Below are 25,498 nucleotides of genomic sequence, written 5' to 3'. Positions count from 1 at the left end.
ATAAAAATATTGGAAGGCAAGCGCACCATTTGCCCCACCCCACATGATCATAATTCCCGCGATGAAAAGATTGTCTTGCTTTTTTGTTAGAATTTAAGAAATCTGTCCAATTATTTCACCCAAAAGCAGTGGCGTAACTACGGGGGGGGGGGGGGTGCGCCCCCTCATAATCCGCTGGTCAAAAAAAAAGACTTATACCGAAATAGTAATTCAAGTGTTAGTAAACTGCTTTTGAATGAAAGGGTGATCAAGAAATAAGATATTTTTCTATGATTTCTTTTAACCATAATTAGATAGGTATATAGTGTGAAACATTGTTCAAAAAGCCCGGACCCGACAAAAGATTGTGATTCAGCGTGATTCCTGGTTGGCATTCTGCATATAAGCAGGATGTGCGCAGTGTACTCAGTACATCCGAACGAAGAGTCGCTACAATGTTGCGCAATGTGATGTAGAATGTACAGCACCTTTGTACCTTACGCTTCGTTATATCAAAGCTAGATCACTGCTTTTGCAGTGTTGCTTTACATACTAGTCTATATATGTAAAAATGTCTTGCATTGCCAATAAAAAGACTTGACCTGGGCTAATTCCTAACTTTTCCATGTACATATAATACACACACACAAACAAACACGCACAATTAGTTTAGGGGATGCTCTAAAGTGCAGATTTTGGATATCCTTTCCCCGCTTGGTCACTTCGACGCCACCTCGCTGGTCATACCTCCCCCAGTCATGAACATAAACCCACACCCTTGACTACCAGTGGCGGATCCAGGGGGAGGGGCGCACCGGGCGCACCGGGCGTCCGCCCCCCCCCCCCCTTTAATTTCCAAAGCGAAAAAAATGATAATATAGCTTCAAACGGCAGTTTTTGGACAGTAAAATGTCAACATTTTCAAGCTCGCTCGCTCCTCTCGCTCGCATTTAGTCGTAATGTCATTCTCCTGAAGTTGCTGCCAGTAATTGCCGGCAGTTGCGCCTGGTGCGCCCCCCCTTAATTTCCAAAGCGAAAAATTATAGCTACAAACGGCAATTTGGGGACTGAATGTCAAAATTTTCAAGCTCGCTCACTCCGTTCGCTCGCATTTAATCTTTATGCCATTCTTCTGATGTTGCTACATAGCCTACCAGTAATTGCCTGCCGTTGCGCCCGGTGCGCCCCCCTTAATTTCCAAAGCGAAAAAATGTGGCTAAGAACGGCAGTTTTTGGACTGTAAAATGTAAAATTTTCAAGCTCGCTCTCTTCGCTCGCTCGCATTTAATCGTTATGCAATTCACCTGATGTTGCTGCCAGTAATTGCCAGCAGTTCCGCCCGGTGCCCTTCCCCCTTAATTTCCAAAGCGAAAAAATATGGCTAAGAAAAGAACGGCAGTTTTGGGACTGTAAAATGTAAAATTTTCAAGCTCGTTCGTTCTGCTCGCTCGAATGTAATCATTATGCTCTCCTGATATTGCTGCCAGTATTTGCCAGCAGTTACGCCCGATGGGCCCCCTTAAATTCTAAAGCGAAGAAAACCTACAAACGGCAGTTTGTTTTTTACCGTAAAATGTCAAATTTTCAAGCTCGCTCGCTCGCATTTAATTGTTACCCAATTCTCCTGATGTTGCTGCCAGTAATTGCCGGCAGTTGCGCCCGGTGAACCTCCCCCCCCCCCCACCTCCTTTATTTCCAAAGCGAAAAAATATGCCTCCAAATGGCAGTTTTGGGACTGTAAAATGTCAAAATTTTCAAGCTCGCTCTCTTCGCTCGCTCGCATTTAATTGTTATGCCATTCACCAGATGTTGCTGCCAGTAATTGCCAGCAGTTGCGCCTGGTGCGCCCCTTAATTTCCAAAGCAAAAAAAAATACGGCTACAAACGGCAGTTTTGGGACTGTAAAAATAATGTCAAAATTTTTAAGCTCGCTCGCTCGCATTTAGTTGTTATGCAGTTCTCCTGATGTTGCTGCCAGTAATTACCGGCAGTTGCGCCCGTTGCGCCCCCACCCCTCCTTTATTTCCAAAGCGAAAAAATATGGCTCCAAATGGCAGTTTTGGGACTATAAAATGTCAAAATTTCCAAGCTCACTCTCTTTGCTCGCTCGCATTTAATCATTATGCCATTCACCTGATATTGCTGCCAGTAATTGCCAGCAGTTGCGCTCGGTGCGACCCCCCTTAATTTACAAAGCAAAAAATTATGGCTACAAACGGCAGTTTTGGGACTGTAAAATGTCAAAATTTTCAAGCTCGCTCGCTCGCTCGCTCGTATGTAGTCGTTATGCAATTCTCCTGATGTTGCTGCCAGTAATTACCGGCAGTTGCGCCCGTTGCGCCCCACCCCTCCTTTATTTCCAAAGCGAAAAAATATGGCTCCAAATGGCAGTTTTGGGACTGCAAAATGTCAAAATTTCCAAGCTCGCTCTCTTTGCTCGCTCGCATTTTTTTAATTATCATGCCATTCACCTGATATTGCTGCCAGTAATTGCCAGCAGTTGCGCTCGGTGCGCCCCCCTAATTTACAAAGCAAAAAAAAAATATGGCTACAAACGGCAGTTTTTTGGACTGTAAAATGTCAAAATTTCCAAGCTCGCTCGCTCCGCTCGCTCGTATGTAGTCGTTATGCCATTCCCCTCATGCCCCTGCCAGTAATTTGTCGTTTCACACCGTCATTCCATAATCCATTTATAAGGGATGCAACCCTCTCCGGCACTTCCACACCCTCCCCCCCCCCCCCCCCCCCCCCCCCCCGATGAACTACCGGCGCGCCGTTGCCCTTTCCCCGCTTGGTTTCCCTCAAAAAACAGTAAAAGTCTAGGGATTGAGAGCTTCCTATATTAATGTCTGTCCAAAAAAATCTCGTAAACATTAAGTGTCAAAACGCACCCCCCTTGAAAAAAAGCTGGTGACGCCCCTGTATAATATAGGTTATACATCCCAAGAGTTCGACACTGAAAGCCCACGAGTCCAACATCAAGTAAAATAAGCCCACGAGTTATACAGCCCACTAGTTTGACACTATACACATACAAGGCTCACGAGATCGACACTATATGCAAAACTATAGCCCACGAGTTATACAGCCCACGAGTTCGACACTATTCAGGGGCGGATCTAGTTTTTATAAAGGGGGGGGGGGGTGTGGGAGGGGGGTTTCCCCCTCCCACAGTAGGGATAATTTTTGAAAATCTGTGTGAAAATGGCGTTTTCTTGCATCTAAAACACCACTATTTTTGGTGTAGAGGTCATTGCCAAAAATAAAATTACAAGTTAAAAAAAAATAAGATAAAACAAAAAATGGTCCCCGGATTATTATTATCATTATTATTATTATTATTTATTTATTTATTTTTTTTTTTTTGGGGGGGGGGGGTTGCAACCCCCCCCCCCCCCCCCCTCTAGATCCGCTTCTGCTATACACATACAAGGCTCACGAGACCGACTCTATGCAAAACTATAGCCCACGAGACCGACACTACGCTTGAGGGCGGTGAGTTGGCTCAGTCGGTAGCGCGTCTGCCTCACAATCCTAAGGGCCCGGGTTCGAAACCGAGTCTGGACTGAGCAATGTTGTGTGTAAGCATACCGTCCCCTCTAGCAAGAGGCAAAACACTCTGTTCCTCGGATAGGACATAAAATGGAGGTCCCGTGTATAAGAGAGTAACAACTCATGCACGTAAAAGATCCCGCTTCATTCAATCATCGCAAAGAGCAGGGTGTTTAACCCGGTGAAGTGGTCCCACCTCACATCCAACTGGACCCCATGGAAGACCAGCTTAACGTAGCTGAATACTCTCTTAATTTCTAGGATTTATTTTTAAGTCCTAAGGATTTATTTCTTTAAGTCCTAGCGGACTGTAAATACAGACAAAACCTTAGGACTTAAAAGTAAGTCTTAGCTAGGACTTAAAAATTTAAGTCTATGTTCGACTTAAATTTCAAGTCTATAGGATTTATTTTTTAAGTCTTATTAGATTACATTTAAATCTTTCTTAGACTTGTTTTTAGAATAAATCCAGCTTGGATTTAAACGACGAAAGACTTATATTAAGCCTTCCTTGGATTTATTTCAAATAAATCCATCATGGATTTAAACTCAGACTACTGAAAATGACAGCCAATTGATGCACTTTCTTCACATGTAAAGGTCTATTTATTTTATCAAAATCAAACTGATGCATTTTTCACAAACATCGATAAGTTACAAAATATAGAGATGATTGTCATACACATGTAGGCTCCAGAAAAAATGAAATACGACATGATGAAAACAGAGCATATTTTGCAATAGTCTCAGATGGTCACATCTTCACATTCATGTTACTGATGCTTCTTTCACTGTGTTCTGTAAACAAGTTACTAGATGACTGGAACCTTCATTGCCAAATAGATTACTTTTTTCACTTTTTTTAACTTGCAAGATGACTCCATACGACTCGATTCAGACTTTCATTTTATGTATTTCTTTCCCTGGTGAGCATCGTTAAGTCGTAAGATGGAAACTATGAACAAATAAGATTACATATGAATTCTAATAACATAAATTTTAGAAATGATGCTGTGTAATAAACAATACAGCCTGCATTAACTTGACGTTTAGATTTACACGCTTTGTCCCATGCATGCAATTTAAAGAATTATTTGATTTTTTTTTGAATGATGCATAGTATAAATTTAATCAAGAGGGAAGTAAAGGCCAAAATTAGTGTAATCAAATTAGAAAAGAGAAGAAATTTCCCTACACAGAATGGTGCAAAGACTATGAAAATCAGCTACGAAATAAGGAAGATATGCCTCTTTTCAATTTCACACATTTCCAGAAAACAGATCTTGTCCAGTCTTTATGAACGTCCAAATGAGGGAATTGATCACCGTATGTCATTCCTTCAAAATATTTTTACACTTTTCACTTGCATGTATTTGCATATTCATACGGACTAGTCAAGAAATGTTTTCTGAAAACGTGTTACATTTCCTTATTTCTTACCAGACTTTCCTAATTTTTCCACTATTCCGTAGGGAAAATTTACAATTAGATCCAAACTGTATTACATACAACAGTAGGGATCAAGAACTATGTGAACTCTGAAGTAAATTCACCTTAAAACATTAAGAAGCTCAAATAACAACTATCATTCTAAACTTATTTCTAAAATTCCTTGAATATCGATTGTCTGAAATGGATTTACATAAGTACATTTCCATACTGCATTTTGGTAGACAAAATGTTTGACAAAGAATATACAAATTCCTGCTTAATCTATTGATATTTAAGAATCCATCTCAACTGATGACAGGGAACCATCTCAAGAGACTGTTCAAGTGAGATGGACCACTAGTTTCTTAATTACTTTGATGTCATATTTCGTAACAAAGCACTATGTCGAAGTGATGCAATCTGAATTTTTAACTAGAACTATCACTCATTGTGATTAATATACCCCCAACCACAACTGAGGGAATTAGCTCAACCAGGATTATTTTTTCTTACTTTTTAATAAAGAAAAAAATTACCATGGCAATGCACTGTTCCACCTCTCAAATCAAGTGCTCAAAAACTGAGTGAGCAAGATAAATAAACTGACGATTTCTATGGTTTTTATTAAAAATTGTGTAACCATGGCAACACAATGTTGGACATTAAGAAAAAAATGAAGTTTGCACAACTATAGGCCCTATATCATAGCCGTCATATGTGCCAAATTTCAAGCCAAATGCTAAAAGGGTGAGGGGTTTAGTTGAATTCACATTAGTGTATCATTTTCATGCAAAATATACTGTTACCATGGCAACACATTTTAAACACTGACAAAAGATTTTTTGCTCATCTAGGTAATGTAGAGGTAACATGTGCCAAATTTGAAGCCAAAATGCTCTAAACAGAGACAGGAGAATCGAAATGTTTGTATGGTTTTCATTGAAAATGCACCGTTACCATGGCAACACATTGTTTAACAATGATAAAATATGAAGTTTGCATATTTCTGAACTACAATGGTTGCATGTGCCAAATTTCAAGCCAAATGCTCAAAGACTGAGGGAGTTACCTGAATCCAAAATATTTTTGTATGATTTTCATTCAAACTATGTTGTTACCATGGCAACACAATGATCAACAATGACGAAAGGTTAAGTTTGCACATCTACGTACCATAGTGGTCAGTTGTGCCAAATTTCAAGCTAAATGCTCAAAGACTGAGGTTGTTACATGAATCCACAATATTTTTGTATGCATTTTAGTGAAAAGATGCTGTTACCATGGCAACGCATTGTTCACCATTGATGAAAGATAAAGTTTGCACATCTATATGCTAAAGTGGTTGCATGTGCCAAATGTCAAGCCAATTACTCAAAGAGTGAGGGAGTTAACTGAATCCACAATATATTTGTATGATTTTCATTCAAAATATGCCTTTACCATGGCAACACATTGATCGACATTTACGAAAGATTACGTTTACACATCTACATACCACAGTGGTCTTTTGTGCCAAATTTCTAGCTAAATGCTCAAAGACTAAAGGAAGTTAGCTGAATCCACAATATTTTTGTATGTTTTTTGGTTAAAAAAAAAAGCTGTTACCATGGCAACGCATTGCTCACCACTGACGAAAGATTATACACCATATATATACCATATATCCCTATCCTTTCAAAGGTTATTAGAGTTGAAAGTGAAGGATGTAGACAAGGTTTTTCAGAAATGAAAAAGGGATTCTAAAGACACACCTAATCACACTATTCTACCAAAAATGTTCGAGATAAACTGCTGAAAAACACACTTTCCTGCCGTTTTATGATACCAAATTTTAACATAATGTAAAAGAAGACCCGCTCTTTCAGAAAATATGAAAAAGTCAAGTTTGGCTAGGTTGACCCATTTCACTTATTTTCAGTCCTCACGCAAAATCATTGTGTGCGACTTTATGTTCGTTTTGAGGTGCACTGTCACATATATACTATATACCATAGTGGTCATGTGTGCCAAATTTCAAGTCAAATGCTCTAAATTTGTTTAAGGTGCCCATCTGCGCTGAATCTATCCTTCCTCGTGGGTTCAAGCACATACTTTGGCTGGAAAACCAAAGTTTATTTCTTTATAAATAGAGAGTTTCATAAAGTGTTTAGCCACAACGTCATAATGAAAATAGCAACAAATCAGCGCTCAATAAATGTGATGGACAATGGCTCAACAACACTGTGGGAGTGATGAAAATTAGGTAATCGTTGAATAATTACAAAAGTGTTCAGGGGAACTTAAACTTTCTTCTTTCAATTTAAATCATATCTATATGCCAACTATCTGGCATTACTTTTTTTTTCATCATCAACCAGACATAATATACAGAAAACAAGCCAAAGATGAACAATAAACAAATTGAAACTGGACATGTATAAAAAATTGAAATATTGTTTAAATGTTCACGTAGCAATGCAAATGCAAAAGTGAGGCACACACATACATGATAGTACCTCTAAAGGAAACATTGCGGCATTAACTTTCCTTATTGTGTTAATTGTGTTATTTTTATTTAAAAATGCACCAAAAAAAAATTAAAAGGAAGCTTTACTACAACCAGGGCATGACAGATATGCTTCTTGTGTGCATGGATTTGTAGCTCAATATAAATGGAAAAGTGAGGCACACATAACATAACTCAATATCCATGAGTCAAACATTATGCATGATAGTATCTTCAAAGGAAACATTGCAGCATTTTACCTGTGTTACTTACGAGCTGATTCAAGAATTCACCGAAAATTAAGAAAACTTTGCTGCACATCAGGGCAAGTCAGATATGCTTCTTGTGTGCATGGGTTTGTGGCACAATGTCGGAAAATCTTACTAGCATCATACACTGACGTGTTCTTGAAGTTCGTGGCTAATGCCCAGACCGAAGCCCTCACTTGGGATTGTAGCAGTACATGAATATGCCGCCACAAAATCAAAGAATGCTTCAAGCACCCAAGCATATTTGATGATGAAGACACAGTGGGCTTTAAAGAGTATGTCAAATTCTTGCTTCCGGTCATCTCCAGCCTGGACTTAGTATGGTGTTGTCCAGGATGAGAAAATACTGGATGTACGTCTAGTCACTCCCTTATCTGACTAAGCAGGGCTGGCTGAAGGTGGCATCTTTAGCATCACTGAACTTCGCGCTTCTCGCTCGTGATGTATACGTTTCGCGCGGATCAACTTGGCGTTTCTTGGCGTTTCCCGTTTGCTAGGGCTTTCAGGCGGGAGAATCTCCAGATCAGAAGATGCTTGGCTGGGGTTGGAGTCTCTGCATCAGCAATGCCATGAACATTGGTTCCTACCTGAAAAGAGATTAAACATGTATAGCACTACTGATATTTCGAACTAAATTTCACTTGAATCGTTTGAGCAAATGACAAAGGCTACAATTATTATCAAATAAACTTTGCATCACATAGAGGGAAGTTAAGTTCTCAGTGAAAGGGCACTCTGGATGGAAAAAATATTAAAATATAATTTTACATATTGATCTTAAATACAATGTACTAATAACATAAAATTACATCACATACCTTTTAGTTTGTGATGTACAAGTAAATATTTCTGATATATTTTGGAATATATTATTTTAAAACATTTTGTCTTATCTGGTAAGCCTCAAGCCTTGAAAAAAATTCCCAGAAATTAGATTACTTTTTGCCATCATCAGGGTGGGGCCTACTTGATATTTACATGTTCCAGACTCATAAGATATTTGATGTACATATTATTACAAATCAATAGAAGTGAGCATGCATTTTTAATCCTTAATTTAATGAATTTAAAAGAAAACTGTCAAAACACTGTAGATACCCCTACACAATACTCATTGCTGAATGTTCTAAAGTTTGTTTCAAAAACACCGATATATCAGAGAAGAAAACTTTGCATTTCTCACGACAGCATGAGAAATTCAGATTTTTAAATTCCACCTGTTACTGAGTACATGCAGATTCTACACGAGTCTTGCTTTGTAAGATATGAAGCTCAAATATTCTTCTCTAAACATGAGCTGGTACTTAAAAGCCCAATGAAACATGCATATTGATAATTCTCAAAATTGGAAGCTCAATGATTTGATCATAAACTGATTTCAAGTCTATAAACATTAAGCATATATACTGTACTTACAGGCACATAGTCATTCTGCACCAGGTACTGCTGGGCATCCCTCGGGAGCATGAGAGGTCCTCTCCCTTTCTTCTACATGGGGATGTTGGGTCTGTGAAGCATCGCTGCAAGTAGCGACATTCCACACAATTCCTATAGAATGGAACACAATACAAAATATTTTGTTTAAGTATTTCACACATTATTATTATTATTATTATTATTATTAATGGTATCTTTATTCAACAAATCATTGATCGCAGCCTGAGGCTGAATTACAAATGATTTTACAAAAGTGAGAATATACATACACAGTATGTGTATGTATTATTCTCTTTAACGTTCTCTTTAACATATTAGATATGACGTATTGTATCAGCTATGACAATCCCTAACATTCAGTTTTCGACTTATTATCAATATTAGTCTATGGAGAGCAAACTCGTACACATTCACTTTCCTGAAAGGTGTAATAGCAATGAAGCATAAACAAATGAGAAAGTTTTACTCTTACACTTTGGACAGAAATTGTTCCAGTAATTATAATCAATGCCACAAGATCTATGAGGATTGCCGGAAGGACTTACTGTCTCCATCCATGTCTTCATATCTTCTTAAACGATGTCTTGCAACTAAGGGTAGTTTCGCTTGGCAAGTGCAAGATTCTATTGACGTAAAATGGCCCCCATCTGTTCACCATCTCCTGCACTTTTCTCGGTACAACTGGGCAAAGTCCGCATTGATCTGAAAATAAACACAAAAACTGTGAAATATCACTGATAAGGAAGTGGAAAATGAAAAACAGAAACGCTTGACAAAAAAAAAAAGGAAGAAAACAAATATGCTTCGGGGGTATAAACGGTCGCCATAGTCACATTTCTAGATTTTTATGTAATTAATTATTTCTTATTGGTCTCGAGGGTTGTATTTCATGCTGGAGGAAAAAATGAGACCAATATCTGATTTTTGTTTCAGATGTTATCATTAAAATCAATTTTTAGAAATACCAGGGATGTCTTGCATAAACACCAAAAAGGGATAGTCCTGACAGAGTACTCCTTGGAGTACAAATTTATACAAATAACAGGTAATTTGCATTCCCTTTATCTTAAAAAATATCAAAAGTAAAAAAAAAAAAAAAAGGCCTCATATATTGTAAAGCTTCACAACATTCTCTCACTGGTGTATGTGATGCTTAAATGCATACATCTCAGCCAGAAGTGTAGATCTGTAGAATTTTTAAGTCTACATCCTTCTACTCAAACGCAGATCACCACATTGATTATGCTACAAAGAGAAAGACTGGAGTAGAATATCTTTATCCAGGTGCGAAATCTTGTTCCGTTGCATGAGTTACTACTACTAGTAATCCCATACATTATTTGTTTCATACAACGCCTTCAACGATAACACTAACAACAGACGTACTAGTTCAAGAAAGAGTCTTGAATTTGAATTCAGTGCAGAAATGGCAACCATAAGGCCTAGGAGTCCAGGCCTACTACTGAGTGGTAGTATTTTCATGGAATGCAAATCAGTAGCACATTCACATTACGTACACATGTACGCAGCCGAGTGCAAGTAGCATTGAATGAAGTTGTTTACTCCAGTAAAATGAGTGACAGGATGCGCGCTTATACTAAGACTAAGAGTGTTGAGTGCACACGCCAAAGGTAATTGTTTATTGTGACATCAGACTCAGTAGACCTAGATCTAGTCATGCAATGGAACAGAAACTGTTTATAACATGTACTACAAATATTTTAATATGGGAGTCAATGGAAATTGGTGATGTCAGCCATGGCCCATGCGATAGAAGTTTTTAAAGTTCAGAGCTTGACGCCACTGCACTGGCATTGCAACATTGGCGCCCTAAAACCCTGGGGCGCTCATCACACAGGGGGCTTCGTGTTCGGGCTGGTTGCTGTTCTATTTTAGCGCCCGCAGGGTCTACGTACTATTGGTGGCCTATAAACACAACGTTAAAAATAAAACCCATCTAACATTAACAGCATATGCCCTACATTTTATCACAGCATAGGGCATGATAAGGCCTAGAACTGTGCCTTTCTACGTAGAAATTGATAAATTAAACCTTACAAGAGTGTAGGAAGGGGTGAACCGACACTAGACGACAGTTAGGCCTACGGCTATGCTACAGTGTCAGTAGCCTGTTTTGCCCATAGGTACCTACTCCATAGCTTTACCTTTCAGTCAATACACCAACATCGTAAATGACTAAATCATTAGGTAGAATGAGCGCTTTATAAGAGTCCCTGTATTATCACTTGCAGTTTCACCGAGATAGAGCCCCCCCCCCCCCCCCCCCAACAATACTAGTACTAAGTATAACGTTTATAGCCTACATGTAACTTGTTACAATGTTTAGATAGACACATAAAGCCATGAACAGCTAGCTAACGTTAGCATGCACTGGCGCTTCAGGGATGGACAGCGCTGTATACAGCGGCAAGGCTCAAACTCGCCAAAAATGTAGTGCACATCTTAACATCTTTTATCTTTGGTTACTGAGTCCCAGAGTTATCAACCACATTCTTAAGCATTCATACAATAATATGCTCACCTTTAAGCAACTTGGTCAAGCTTCCGTCAGATCATGCCCTCGAAAAACTCCGGCCTGCATGACTTCTGCCTTCAGGACCAACTGTTCAAGTCAATAATGTTTGCAAATGGCCGGTCGATGTATGTACTATATAGGACTGCACAAGTACTGTACTATAGTACGGTACATGTGAATGTGTGTGTGTGTATGACTACGCTATCTAGCATCGCGCATGAAGCAAAGTGACGGCCAGCGCCAATTCCGGTTTTAGGCGGTTCAAGATGACGTCATTTACAAGTCATCTGATTGGCTGAAAGTTTAAGTCTCTCTTAGATTTAGATTGCGAACAGCTTCGACACTCAACTTTTAATCGAAGCCACCTAAAATAAGTCTTAAAGACTTAAAATATTTTAAGTCGTAAGAAAGATTTAAAATTTAAGTCCTAGAAATTAAGAGAGTAAGGGCTATCCAGCCATATTCTCTGATGGAAATGAACAAACAAAACAAACAAACCGACACTAGGCAAAAGAGGCTCACGAGACCGACACTAGGCAAAGAAGGCCCACGAGACCGACAGGATGAACAGCGCCACCTATAGACCAAGTAATTGTATAGGGTGTCCAGATAATGGCATAAGGAGGATATGAGAGATGGAAAAGGAGGGTTGCGAGGGGATTACCCCGTCAATTGCCCTCCCTCGCCCCCTGAACTGTTCAAAATTTTTACTTGTGCTTGCGCGTTTGAGTGTTTGTGAAAAAATAAACAAAATTCAGTAAAAGTGCATGAGATGTTTTACAACATTAATTTCGAAAATGCCAAAACACCCTCGTTTCCCTTTCCGCAAAACATATACCGGTAAATACACCTGCTTAGGAAAAAAATAAAACGAAATGTTCGGAACATTCAGAGCAACCAACCAGAATGATACCCAGGTGTGAAAGGAAGTTTACAAGAAAATATTTCACAGAATGGTCAATGTTGCAGGCACACTTGCTTTACATGACATGGAAGGGGAGTATAGTCATCTGCAACGGTGCTGATTTAGTACATTATTTACAGAAAATGATATAATTGTCCATTAAGGTAGCTTTAAGGATTCGAAAAAAGAACATGCATTCATGAAAACAGCTATTCTACTTCATGAAAAATGAACCGTTTTGAGGAGAATAATTATAGTACACATGCAAGCCACAAATCGAGGGGAATCCCTGCGATATAAGACGTTTTCATCCTTCGAAATGTCATGAATCATAGTTACAGAAAAAAAAAATACAAATTGAACTCTAAGCAGGCGGGTATAAGCAGGAGGATAGGCTACCTAATAAGGAGTGCTAAACTAGTGAAGCGAGAAAGAAAAAAGGGGGAAAAACTTGCATCCTGTCCACCGTCTATCTAGAAATTGGGAAAGCCTATTAAAAATAGCACGATGGTATCTAAAATCAAACCATACATCGTTCTTGTCTTCCATTATTTTTTCATACTTTTTTTTGGGGGGGGGGAGGGGTCCCCATGAAGAGGACAATAATATTCTATTTGAAGAAAAGAGAGATAAATTGGTAACAATGTCGCTCCTCGTAGCGTGACAGAACTGCCCTCTAAAAACCACACGTGTAGAAATACATATAGTTAGTTGATGTCGTTGATATGTATATGGTGCTGTTCAATTAGTCACAATCTCTCGCTCGATAGCATGACGAGATTGCACCCGCCAGTATAATTTTCCCCTTCATGGAACACCCTTACCACAGAACTCTATAGTTCTGTACCGGGCCTGTACAGGTAATTGACATGCCGCAAGATGGCGCTGTTCATCCTGTAGGTCTCGTGAGCCTTCTTTGCCTAGTGTCGGTCTCGTGGGCTTTCTTTGCCTATAGTGTTGGTCTCGTGAGCCTTCTTTGCCTAGTGTCGTTCTCGTGAGCCTTCTTTGCCTAGTGTCGGTCTCGTGAGCCTCTTTTGTGTACTGTCGGTCTCGTGAGCCTCTTTTGTGTACTGTCGGTCTCGTGAGCCTTTATATTGTGTAGTGTCGGTCTCGTGGGCTTTCTTTGCTTAGTGTTGGTCTCGTGAGCCTTTTGTGCGTATATAGTGTCGAACTCATGGGCTGTATGACTCGTGAGCCGTATATCACTCATGGGCTGTATGACTCATGGACCTATTTTTGATGTCCGTCTCGTGGACCGTACATGACTCGTGGATGTCGGTCTCGTGGGACGACCCTCCTTGGACATCTTTGTATGTCCGTGTAGATCTGGGGACATCCAGGAGGCCAACACGGCAACTTTTGGAGGTCAAAAACATCCGGTGTCATCTGGGGATTGCCGTGTTGGCAGAGCAATCCGGGATGGTCCGTGTGGCTGCCGTGTAGCTGCCGTGTTGATTGGTACATAGATGCCGTGTTTGTCCGTGTAGACACCGCGCTCTTCCGGCCTTAATATCCGTGTAGCTGCCGTGTTGATACCGTGTTTACAGTCATCAACGCTCGTCGACACAATCACATCGAGGTCGAAACTATCCCCGATCTCCCCGGATCTCCCCGGATCACTGTGTAGATATATACAGGACCCGTGTTTATATGTGACTGGGGCCTACTATCTTTTTAAATTGTCTGCAAGATAATGAAGGACTTCGATTCACGGTGCACAGCAGAAGGCTTACACAGCAACAACGTGTGAACTTACACCTCCGCACTCTGTGGGCAAACAGGTACTCTGAAAACAAAGTTCCTTAAATCTCACTCCATTTGGTACAACGGTAAAACATGTAAAATTGACAGAAGTTATTTTGTTAAGTTTTATAAAGTCCATTTTTGTCGAAAAGCTGATGAGAACTTAGCTGTGGTGTTCTAAAATGTAAAGAAGGTATATATACATAGGCATATTTCATTTCTTTATCACTGTACAGAACATATGTACCTTTTCCTGTTTGCTAGCATATTTTTCGCATTATCTTTATCGTGAATGCTTCTTTCATTGATTCTCTCGTACGATTACAGCTGGAATGTATATCTCGCATTCATGATATCTTGCAAGACTCACTAGCCGCGGTCACACTGGCAAAACTTCGCGATCTCGATTAATATAGCGGTCTTTTGGCAGTGTGACCGGCTACAGAGTATTTTTGTAGTGCATGAGGCTCGCCTCAGAGGGGAGAGAGAGAGATAGAGAGAGAGAGAGAGGGAGAGAGAGAGGGAGGGAGAGAGAGCTAGAGAGAGTGGGGGAGGGGGATGGGGATGGGCGAGATAAAGAGAGAAATTTCTCGAAAACAGCTCACATCGAGAACTCGCTTTGATTTAAAATAAAAGTTCAGAATGTCATAAACTTTGACTTGTATGCGTGATATAGGCCTATACAGCATTATAGAGGGCCTACCATAACGATCGTATCGGGCCTGTATTTCAGATCGGTGAATTTCAACTCTTAAAATTCGCGTTTCCCTCAAAGATCGTTCTTGCCTACCCTCCGGGCCTGAAAACTTTTCAGCGTAACGCGGCCCTATGGCAAGCCTTTTTTACATTTAAAGTTAATTTCTGATATCACAAATTCCATTTTGTGATATCAAAAAATCAAATTTTTGATATCAAGAATTCAATTTGTGATATCAAGAATTAAATTTGTGATATCACAAATTCCAGTAAGTGTAGCACATGAACTTGATTTGTGATATCAAGAAATCGAATTTGTGATATCACAAAATCCATTCTTGATATCAGAAATTCAATTTGTGATATCAGAAATTCGAATTCTTGATATCAAATATCAATAGGTTTCACGTGAAAAACCAATGGTAATTCGTGATATCACAAAATGATTTTTAGATATCACAAATTCGAATTTGTGATATCACGAAATAAATTTGTGATATCACTAATTTGAATTTGTGATATCAAGAATTCTTATTTGTGATATCACAAATGCGAATTTCTGATATCACAAATTCCATTTTGTGATATCACGAATTGAATTATTGATATCACAAAATCGAATTTGTGATATCAGTAATTCACAGGGAATTCGAGCGTTAGTTTTGCGCTGAAATTCAACTGTGAATTCGAGCGTTAGTTGAGCGCAGAAATACACGGGGAATTCGAGCGTTAGTTCAGTGCAGTAAATCCCTGTGAATTCGAGCGTTAGTTGAGCGCGGAAATACAAAGTGAATTCGAGCGTTAGTTTTAACGTTTTGCGCTGAAATTCAACTGTGAATTCGAGCGTTAGTTGAGCGCAGAAATACAAAGTGAATTCGAGCGTTAGTTTTGCGCTGAAATTCAACTGTGAATTCGAGCGTTAGTTGAGCGCAGAAATACACAGGGAATTCGAGCGTTAGTTGAGTGCAGTAAATCCCTGTGAATTCGAGCGTTAGTTGAGCGCAGAAATACAAAGTGAATTCGAGCGTTAGTTTTGCGCTGAAATTCAACTGTGAATTCGACCGTTAGTTGAGCGCAGAAATACAAAGTGAATTCGAGCGTTAGTTTTGCGCTGAAATTCAACTGTGAATTCGACCGTTAGTTGAGCGCAGAAATATAAAGTGAATTCGAGCGTTAGTTTTGCGCTGAAATTCAACTGTGAATTCGAGCGTTAGTTGAGCGCTGAAATACACAGGGAGTTCGAGCGTCAGTTCAGTGCAGAAAATCGCTGTGAATTCGAGCATTAGTTTAGCGCAGAAATACAAAGGGAATTCGAGCGTTAGTTTTGCCCTGGAATTCAACTGTTAATTCGAGCGGTTTTGTTTTGTTTTTGTTTTTTAGCGCAGAAATACACAGGGAATTGGAACATTACTTTTGAGCTGATAGTCCATGGGCCAGGCCAGATATTGGTACCATCGGAGGTGGCAAAACCTTTTTGGTGTCATTTTTTGTCGGGCATAGATATGCTTATCAAGCTATGATAGCATTTCCAAATGAGTAGCTTAGTCATAGTAAATCAATTTTTAACCAATTTGGTCTCGTTGTTATATCCCTATACTTCTGAATCGAAACTAACCGCCATACAAAGAAGAGCACTGTCTTCTGTATGTTCCATAGAGCTATAAAATGCAGCTCTATGGTATGTTCACAGGTGTTCTGTTGTAAACGCGGTGCGCTTAGTCTTTATTCAAGGCAGCGAAGGGAATATCCAAAGGTTATGATGTCCACAGCGCTTAGTCTTTATTCTAGACGGCGAAGGGAATGTCCAAAGCGTATGATACAGTGTATATCCTTTTATCTAAAAACAACAACAACAACAAAAGCAATTCCTCGTGAATTTTACCGTATCTTTCAATTATTTATCATTTTCCGGCGAAAACGCTACGGTTAAAACGCTGATACCACGCCAATGTCGCTTTTTATATTTCCCTCCAACAATGAAGATAATGCAAAAACAATGTACCGGTACACTACAATACATTATAATAAATAACATTGTAAATGAACAGAGTGATTTTTGTTTAAAACTGATGTATTTGTTGATAGGGTGGTATAAAAACAGTATAGACAATCCCTTTTATGAGGAACTTTAGATATGATAACGGTACATTGGTCTAGATAAAGAACTAAGCGCACCGCGTGACAGTTGTGGACATCATAACCCTTTGGATATTCCCTTCGCTGCCTTGAATAAAGACTAAGCGCACCGCGTTTACAACAGAACACCTGTGGACATACAGAAGGCAGTGCTCTTCTTTGTATAGCCGTTTAGTTTCGATTCAGAAGTATAGGGATATAAATACGAGACCAAATTGGTTAAAAATTCATTTATTATGACTAAGCTACTCATTTGGAAATGCTATCATAGCTTGATAAGCATATCTATGCCCGACAAACAAAATGACACCAAAAAGGTTGTGCCACCTCATATGGTACCAACAACCCATTTTTCGGGTCTTGGCCCATGGACTATGATATTCAGATGGAAGGTATACTACTGCTAACTTTTTTTAGAACAATGTTCAAAATACCAATAACTATATATGAGAGATTTACACATCCATCATTCCCTAAATGATCGTCAAGGTATATTCGATGAATTATTGATACAAATCAATTGTTTTGCAACATGTTATCATGAATTCAATGATACTATGTTCAATTAGGGCCTACATTTTAATTCATCGTTTTGGTCCTCAAATTGTCATCTATTACCACATTATTGTTAATTATGATACATTTTTCATGTGGTAATCCCCTTTACAGTAAGACTCTTCCACCAAATCGATGATAATTATGTGTGGTTGTATGTGTATGTGTGTTATAAAAGCATATACCATGACGAATTGTGTTTGTATTGCGGAGGACCGACCGAGGGCAATCAACCCTCTGGTCTGTGTATGTCAGCAGCGGAGAATAAGAGAGAGAGAGAGAGAGAGAGAGAGAGAGACTGTGAGTCATGCGGGGTGCGAGAGGGAGTCGTAAACTTGCCAATTTAATGTCCACCACTGGTGTCGGCTGGTGGTCACATAAAGCAGCGTGTTTCTCCTAAAGACATTTTCTCACTCCTCAAAATCAGTCCTCCAGAACAAAGGGGTGTATCCATTAAGACCAATAGTGTTGGGTGTACAGTTTGCCTGCCCAAATATGTTTATGATTTTGTAAAATAATTTAAAGTGTAATCATATAGGCAAGTTTATCAAGGACCAAAACCGGGGAGAACAAAACTGGAATGCACAAGCCCAAAAGTCTTCAGACCAGATCAAGAAGAGTGAAGATATCCAGATCTTATGAGGAGTTTATGCAGCAGTATGCATGGCAAACAAACAGTTAGAATTTGTAGTAAGAAAAAAGCAGTGGTACAAAGGACTTCAATTTTGTTAATCTGCGCAATGAGAAATCTCTCTTATTAACTCTTAACGTGCCATGGTCGCCGATCGGCGACCATAGTCCTGACGTGCCATGGTCGCCGATCGGCGACTAAGAAGAGCAAGAAAACTCCTGCTCATTAAAATGTTTGTGGTATCATAATTACTTGCACTATGAAACTGCCATTGATATATAATGATGGCAGATAAGTGTATCTATCGTTTGAACTAAATATTTGTGTATGCTTACATAGGATTTTTTAGAGTAAATTCATGATTTTTCGACAAGGTATGTTTTCTTCGCGCCGGGAAAATTCGGCGTGAGCGCACCCTCTGTGAGCTGTGTATAAATCAAAAGTCTCATTGGTAAACCACGCGTGTGTACGCTATTGAGTCTGCGTGTCTTTTCTATGAGGTTCCAGTCGTCTTGTTCCGCTTGGATGCTGTCCTGCGGGACGGCTGAAAGCATGCTTTCATTTTGTCCCTCAGAGAAGGTCAGCTTTTATTTTGACGGTCAAGCCTTTCATCCTTTTGTCTGTTTGATGTACTGTAATCGTCCCGACGCTTACATACAATCAGATACAAAAGAAGAAAACGCCTTTGTCCTTGTGTATGCACGCGTACCAGCAAGCGAAAACTTGACTCGTGAACTAAGCTGCACGGCACATCCATATAATTTGCGTTGACGTGATCGTCATTGTTTTTAGCCTGTCATTGCCGGTCTCCTTGTCCAAATGAAAGTGAATACCAGGAGAAATTTAGGTTGGCGTACTTTAGGACTAAAGACAGAATGGTAGAAAAAGAGGGGGAGGTGAAAAGGGTATAAAAATACCCAGGTATAGTCCCCTTTTGTGTATGAATGTGTCATTACATAATATCATTAGCGCTAGAAAGAGTTCGATATACACACCTTGAGAAAGGGAAGTACTGAATACATAAGGCAGCTGGTATGGTATTGCCCGACATCATAGTAATTTCGTACGCATATTTCTGCGTACTTACGATCTTCAATACTCGCGGGACCTCGTAGACTGGCCTCACAAATCGTTTATAAGGACCGAAACCGCAAAAATAGAATGCAACACAAAAATGCAAAAACGTTAAGAAATTCACATTTTACCTCAGATTTAGAAGAAGATGTCGATTTATCGCAAGATTTTATCATGGGAACTATTCAAAATGTTCGTATTAGACATTTTGCGGTGAGAAAAAAAAAATGAGCCTCATTAGCCGATTCTTTTTCTCTTTGTCCTCCCCTCGGTAAGAATACTAGTAGGTACATGTAGTGAACCTTGGGTAAGAATTGTGGTTCTGGTGCAAGAACAAGATGTGAAAGCATTGACTATGCCATTACGAAAATCATGTACCTAATTATAATGCGATTTTTTTTTTGCGGTTGTAAAAGACAACTTTTGATTTTTTTTTTAATTTTTGGAGACAAAGATATACTGGAAGCCTATTCTCCAAAAACCTGAGTGAATAATTTGCGTACTTTTGCTGAATTCGTATTTTCAGGACTTTGTGAATAACCGGTGTTATTTTTTGCCGACATTTCATCCACTTTGTGCTGAATTCAAAGCCACAAAAAAAAAAGGCGTTCGGTGATACGATCCGCTCTCCTACTGTATACATAGTAAACGATTCATAGACATTCACGAAGCACACATCGCGATAGCTAATGTCCTATCTTTTTGGCCCTTTGTATGCGTTTATTGTGTACTTTCTTCTGACGATAAGTGTCCCATGTTTTGCAAAATGGTAAAGTGCTCAACAAAACTAGTCAACAAAAGGAATTCCAATGTTGACATTGATCAAATCCAAAAACGTACGTGAAGGACTTTCCAAGATAGCGGAAGTCATTCAAACTGACTAAACTCTCACTAAAACCCTGTGGACTTACGAACCTTATTGCTATCTGCACCGCGTAGTGCGCCGTGTTTTCATTTCTGTTGTTGTTATCGTACGTATCGAGGGCTGCAAATTATTATGACGTTACACTTCTGAAGATCGTTTTATAACGGATTTTTGACTCGGTGAAAAATCCATCGGAAATACAAAATAAAGATATTACTTTTGACATTTCTGGGCAATGAATCGAACCGCGATATGTCTTTATTTCTTCTTATTGTTGGTGTGTATCAATGAGCTCCTCATATACTTGGCGAGCAACTCTCTTGCACTTCCTCTTCTACAAAATTTCGTGAATAAATTTGGCAAATACAACAGATCACAGTACTGTAGGCTGTCTTACTTGACACCTGACGCTGTTTTACGTAATTTGTGCAAAGTGCAACGTGATTTTGACCTTTTTTTAGCTTAGCTTTTTTGTTCTAATCTAAGATAGAACTAAGTGTACCTGTATAATCAAACCTTTTGTTGTGGAACTTGCCTTGATTCTTGTTTGTGTGTTGTTTGATATGTGTGTGTGTGTGTGTGTGTGTTCTTTTTTTTTTGGGGGGGGGGGTACTATCCATACAAACGATCAAGACGCAGCCTTTTTCAATATTCAATAATTGGTGCAATTTGGTCATACAAGAATGTCGTTAACTCAAATCTTTACTTCACAAAATAAGTGAAGAAGTCGAGGTAAAATTATTATATCTCTCTATGATATATGAATAACTTCAAATTATTGTTGTAACGTTAACCTCAATATCCATCTGTCTCTTCTCTCTCTCTCTCTCTCTCTTTCTGACAGAATCGCTTTGTCTCTCAAACTCTTGTTACTAATACCCTATTGGCGAATTTCATTTCTTCTTTTTTTTTTCTCTCTCTCTCTCTTTTTTTTTTTTGGGGGGGGGGGGAGAACTATATACTCTAAAGAGGAATTGCTGTACAAGGCTTCGTGCATTGTTTCTTCGTACCTTGCGTCTCGTATGATTTGATGCGGATATAAAAACTGTTAGCTTACATGTTGACGTTGTTGTACAGTACGTTTGCATGGAGTGTATGATTTGATGAATTCCTTTGTTGTGCATGTTTTCAGCTTCGCTTATTATACTTTTCCAACCTTACATGCAACTAAGTGTGCTAATAATCATACTCTTGCTTTGTTTGTATGTGTGCTTTTGAGTCTTGTTTGTCGGTTGTTTATTTGATTTTGTGTTTTTAGGCGAAGAAGAAACTGACGACCTCGATCTATGTATGTATACAATATATATATATATATATATATATATATATATAGAGAGAGAGAGAGAGAGAGAGAGAGTAAGAAATATACGCATATTATATACTTATATATTTATATATATATATGTATGTATATATACATATATATATGTATATATATATTATATGCACACATGTTTATTATTATTATTATTATCGTTATACTGTATGTCATAGATAACTATTTTTGGAACGTCGAGTTCCATTTCCATTCGTCACTTTCTCTCTCTCTCTCTCTCTCTCTCTCTCTGTCTTTCTGGCAATAGTATTCTCTCTTCAAACTGATCTCACTCCACATATACAACCTGTTACTGAATATACATTGCACCTTCTCTCGTCAATATCTCTAGATACTACTAGTATCCTTCAGTAGTTACATACACTTCAGTTTTGCAATCTCACTATAATTGATCAGCTTTGATCTGACATTACACACTCAGCAACGCTGATTAAATTACAAATAAGAAACAGATGAGTATAGTTTATCTCTTTGAATAATGCTTTATTTTCAATTCCTCATTCACACGATGACTAGTGATATCCGGAAAAGAATTCACTGCTCTTACATTGACAACTTACATGCATGTAATATGTGGTGATATGACAATTACTTATTCAAATGCGATCGTGGAACTCGCTGTAAAATCATGACAGCGGCTACTTATTGTTGAAGAGCCAAGGAATAATTACACAATGACATAAATAACCCCACATAATCTAAAGTTTGATAAGATACACCATTGAATTCATAAACACGACAATATACCATCGAGATTCAGAATTGCCACTGACAAGTATACATTGTAAGTGTAATGAGCACTACACAAATCCATAATTCCATAATTTGTCGGACATATGTATGTATACAAAATAAATTATTAGTACAAGTTGATAATAAACTTGCTAGTGGCACAATCACTGGCATATCACTGGTTACTCATGGGGATCGATTTGACCCATAATATCAACCTTTTCTGATAATACAAGAACTTGTGAGCTACATCTCAATAAATTATCACATTGTCATTGATATTTTGTGTATAACCATATCATCAATATGAACGTTTATCTCTTTGTACAGTATTTGATTTTTTTAATGCTATTAATTACTATTTCGAAGACTTACGGATAATAAATAACCAATCCTTACAATTACGGGAATATCACCATTATTGTAATGTACATACATTGTGTGTACACTGTAAATAGGCAATGTAATATGAGAGATAACTTGGCAGAGAAATTCATGTCTAAAGATTTCACGTTACCCTGGCTAATGACATAATCATTGGTAATTGGAATCGATTTGACAGACAATAACCACCTGGTTTTGTGTACATGCAAATGAGTACAAGTGAGAGTACACGGAACGTTTCTTTTGGGGTGAATTTCAGACAGATATCGCGATTATACTTCAATACATCTCAGTCTTGGATCGTAAAACCAATAATGTCCATGTAATTACAATGAATCATGCACCTGGAAATGCTTGCCATCTGTGAGCTGTAATTTGAACATGCATATTCTATAAGCAACGGTAGACAGGCCTATACACGACAAGTTCATGACATTGTTTAGAGTTCATGTCATCAGAAGACTCAGTGTTTGTGACCTATGATCGGAAATCTTTTCTGGTGTGGTAGATCTCGAAACACGGGATGCAACACATAGCAAGTCCACATTGTCGGCAGTATGTCCTCGTCTGTCTTCGCCTTCCCCTCCTGCGGTCCGAACACACGTAGCAGTCAGGACGATGTTGTCGATCTTCGAACTCTGCTGGGAAGTGGCGCTCAGTCAGTCTTGCCTCGTTGTCGGCGATGGGAGGTGACGGTGTCCGACGATAGCGAGATGCTCTGTAGCCGTTCAGCAGACCCTCAATCACCCGACATCTGAAGTCGCGCGTGGACATCTTGTGGCCAGCCATGCGAAATGCGATGTAAGCGTTCACGAGAGCTACTTCCATGGTGAAGTGGTAGGTTACGCGGTATCCCTTGATTTTCTTATGAGGGTAGCGGTAGTAGGACATGCGTTGATCCATTTTGTCCACGCCGTTCATGAACCTGTTGTACACGTCAACAGTTGCTGGCTTCTGAATCGTACGGCGACCTCCTTCGGCGTTCTTACTCCGTATCTGCTTCTGTTTGAGATCGTTGCTGCTGACGGTCGACAGCACGTTCACGAGTTTCACGTCATGCCAAGTCACTGCTGACATCTCCCTCCCTTTGGCGAAAAACACGGGATCGTCACCTTTTGCAAGGTGCAGACCACCACGTCGGATCTCTTCTGGAAGTCCTCGTCGGTTGCTCCTCACCGTTCCACAGGCTCCAAGTCCGTTCCGTGACAGATCCTCGTAGAGCTTTACGGAACTATAATAGTTGTCCATCACGATCACGCGATCCGTGTTGTAGAATGGCTCCGTCAGCTGTTTCACCAGGGCTTCAGTGGCGCTGTCCCCATTGTCTTGTCCCTCGGCTCCGACATACTGCCGCCACCGCAGACAAAATCCCGTTTGGGCGTCACAGAGCATCCAGAATTTTATCCCCCATTTCCGTGGTTTGTTTGGGATGTACTGTCTGTAGGAGATTCTTCCTTTGAACGGCGCCAAGCTCTCGTCGATTGACAGGTATCCCCCGGGAAGGAAATGCTCAAGGTACGTCGGCTGGGACATATCGATGAGGGGGCGCGTCTTGTGAAGGGGGTCGAAACCGGGCTGTCCACGGGGCACGAGCTTCTCGTTGTCATTGAAATGTAGGAAGGTGTTCAATAGCTGAAATCGATTCCTGGAAATGACGTCGGCAAACCCAGGAGTCACTAAGATGTCGGAGTTCGTTTCCCAGTACTGAGGCACAGATGGCTTTGACACCAGTCCCATCGCTATTTGAAGTGCGGTGAAAGCGCGTATCTCCTCCTCATCGGTGTCCAGCCATACGCCGAATCGAGAAGCCTCTGGGAGGGGCGCTGGGCAATCGAAGAATTGTTGCGCATACTTGTTCGTTTCATCTGCTATGTGGGCAAAGATGGAAGTCGGATAGAACTTCGTAAAAAAGTCCACTGGCTCCAATCCTTCAGCGTCGAAAAGTAGTCTGGGTTGGTCGTCATACACTCGTCGACTTGACTTGAATCGCTCGTCAGGCTCAAGTCTCCGCCAATCGTGATCGGAGAGTGGTTCAGCATGAGTTGTTGGATGAGGCGCAGGTAGATCATTGAGGTGGTCATCGTCACCTCCATCAGCTTCGTCGCCTGACGAGTCTTCAAACAGTGATTCACCGTGCTCTTCAAACTCCGGGAGAAGACGTGAGGAATCACGTTCTTCTGTGCTTTCACTGCTACGAGATGATTGCGTGTCTTCTTCCCAGTTGTTATCTACAATATCCTCGATTTCGAAGTCAGAGTCCAACATGAAATCACGGACCTCTTCGGCAGTGAACTCACGCCTTCGCCGTTTTCTCGGTGGAGCCATAGAAGCGAGCACACTTTAGCTCATTCAGGAGAGACTGATAGAGTATTTAGAGATTATGAAGCAGTAACGTTGTTGAATCGCAGGAGAGATCGAGATAAATGATGATCACTGGCAATTTCCCCCTTCTTATGTAAGTCAATGTGATCAGTTCGGGTGATAGAATAGCAGGATTAAAACTATCAACGTTCGATACCTTCGCCAATCACGTATAAGCAAAGGTTATTATAGCTCTAGAATAAAACTTTCGTTTGAAAGACCTGAAAAGAAAGAGTACCGCCTATTTCCAAAACCTAGCCCATAATAAAGACGCGGCACGCGTGAATAGATGTTTCATGGCCACCGCCACCTCACCGCGGATACAATAAGAGTGCCTTATTTGCATAGATGAAAGCGCCTACCGAAAGACCGCCTCAAACAAAAGAAGGCCT

The 25,498-nt window shown here is 39.8% G+C and overlaps 1 protein-coding gene across 1 annotated transcript; it reads right to left on the bottom strand.

Moving 5' to 3' along the window:
• Positions 1–23,222: 23,222 nt before the first annotated feature.
• LOC139724588 (piggyBac transposable element-derived protein 4-like) lies at positions 23,223–25,070 on the bottom strand. The gene has a single exon (XM_071635720.1). It carries the CDS (start codon positions 25,068–25,070, stop codon positions 23,223–23,225), a length of 1,848 nt encoding a protein of 615 aa, XP_071491821.1.
• Between the last annotated feature and the right edge of the window lie 428 nt (positions 25,071–25,498).

This window comes from Diadema antillarum, unplaced genomic scaffold (assembly GCF_040938485.1).
Source record: "Diadema antillarum isolate AM-2024a unplaced genomic scaffold, OU_Dant_1.0 scf00000223, whole genome shotgun sequence".
NCBI lineage: Eukaryota > Metazoa > Echinodermata > Echinoidea > Diadematoida > Diadematidae > Diadema > Diadema antillarum.
This window is presented reverse-complemented; position numbering and strand designations above follow the sequence as displayed.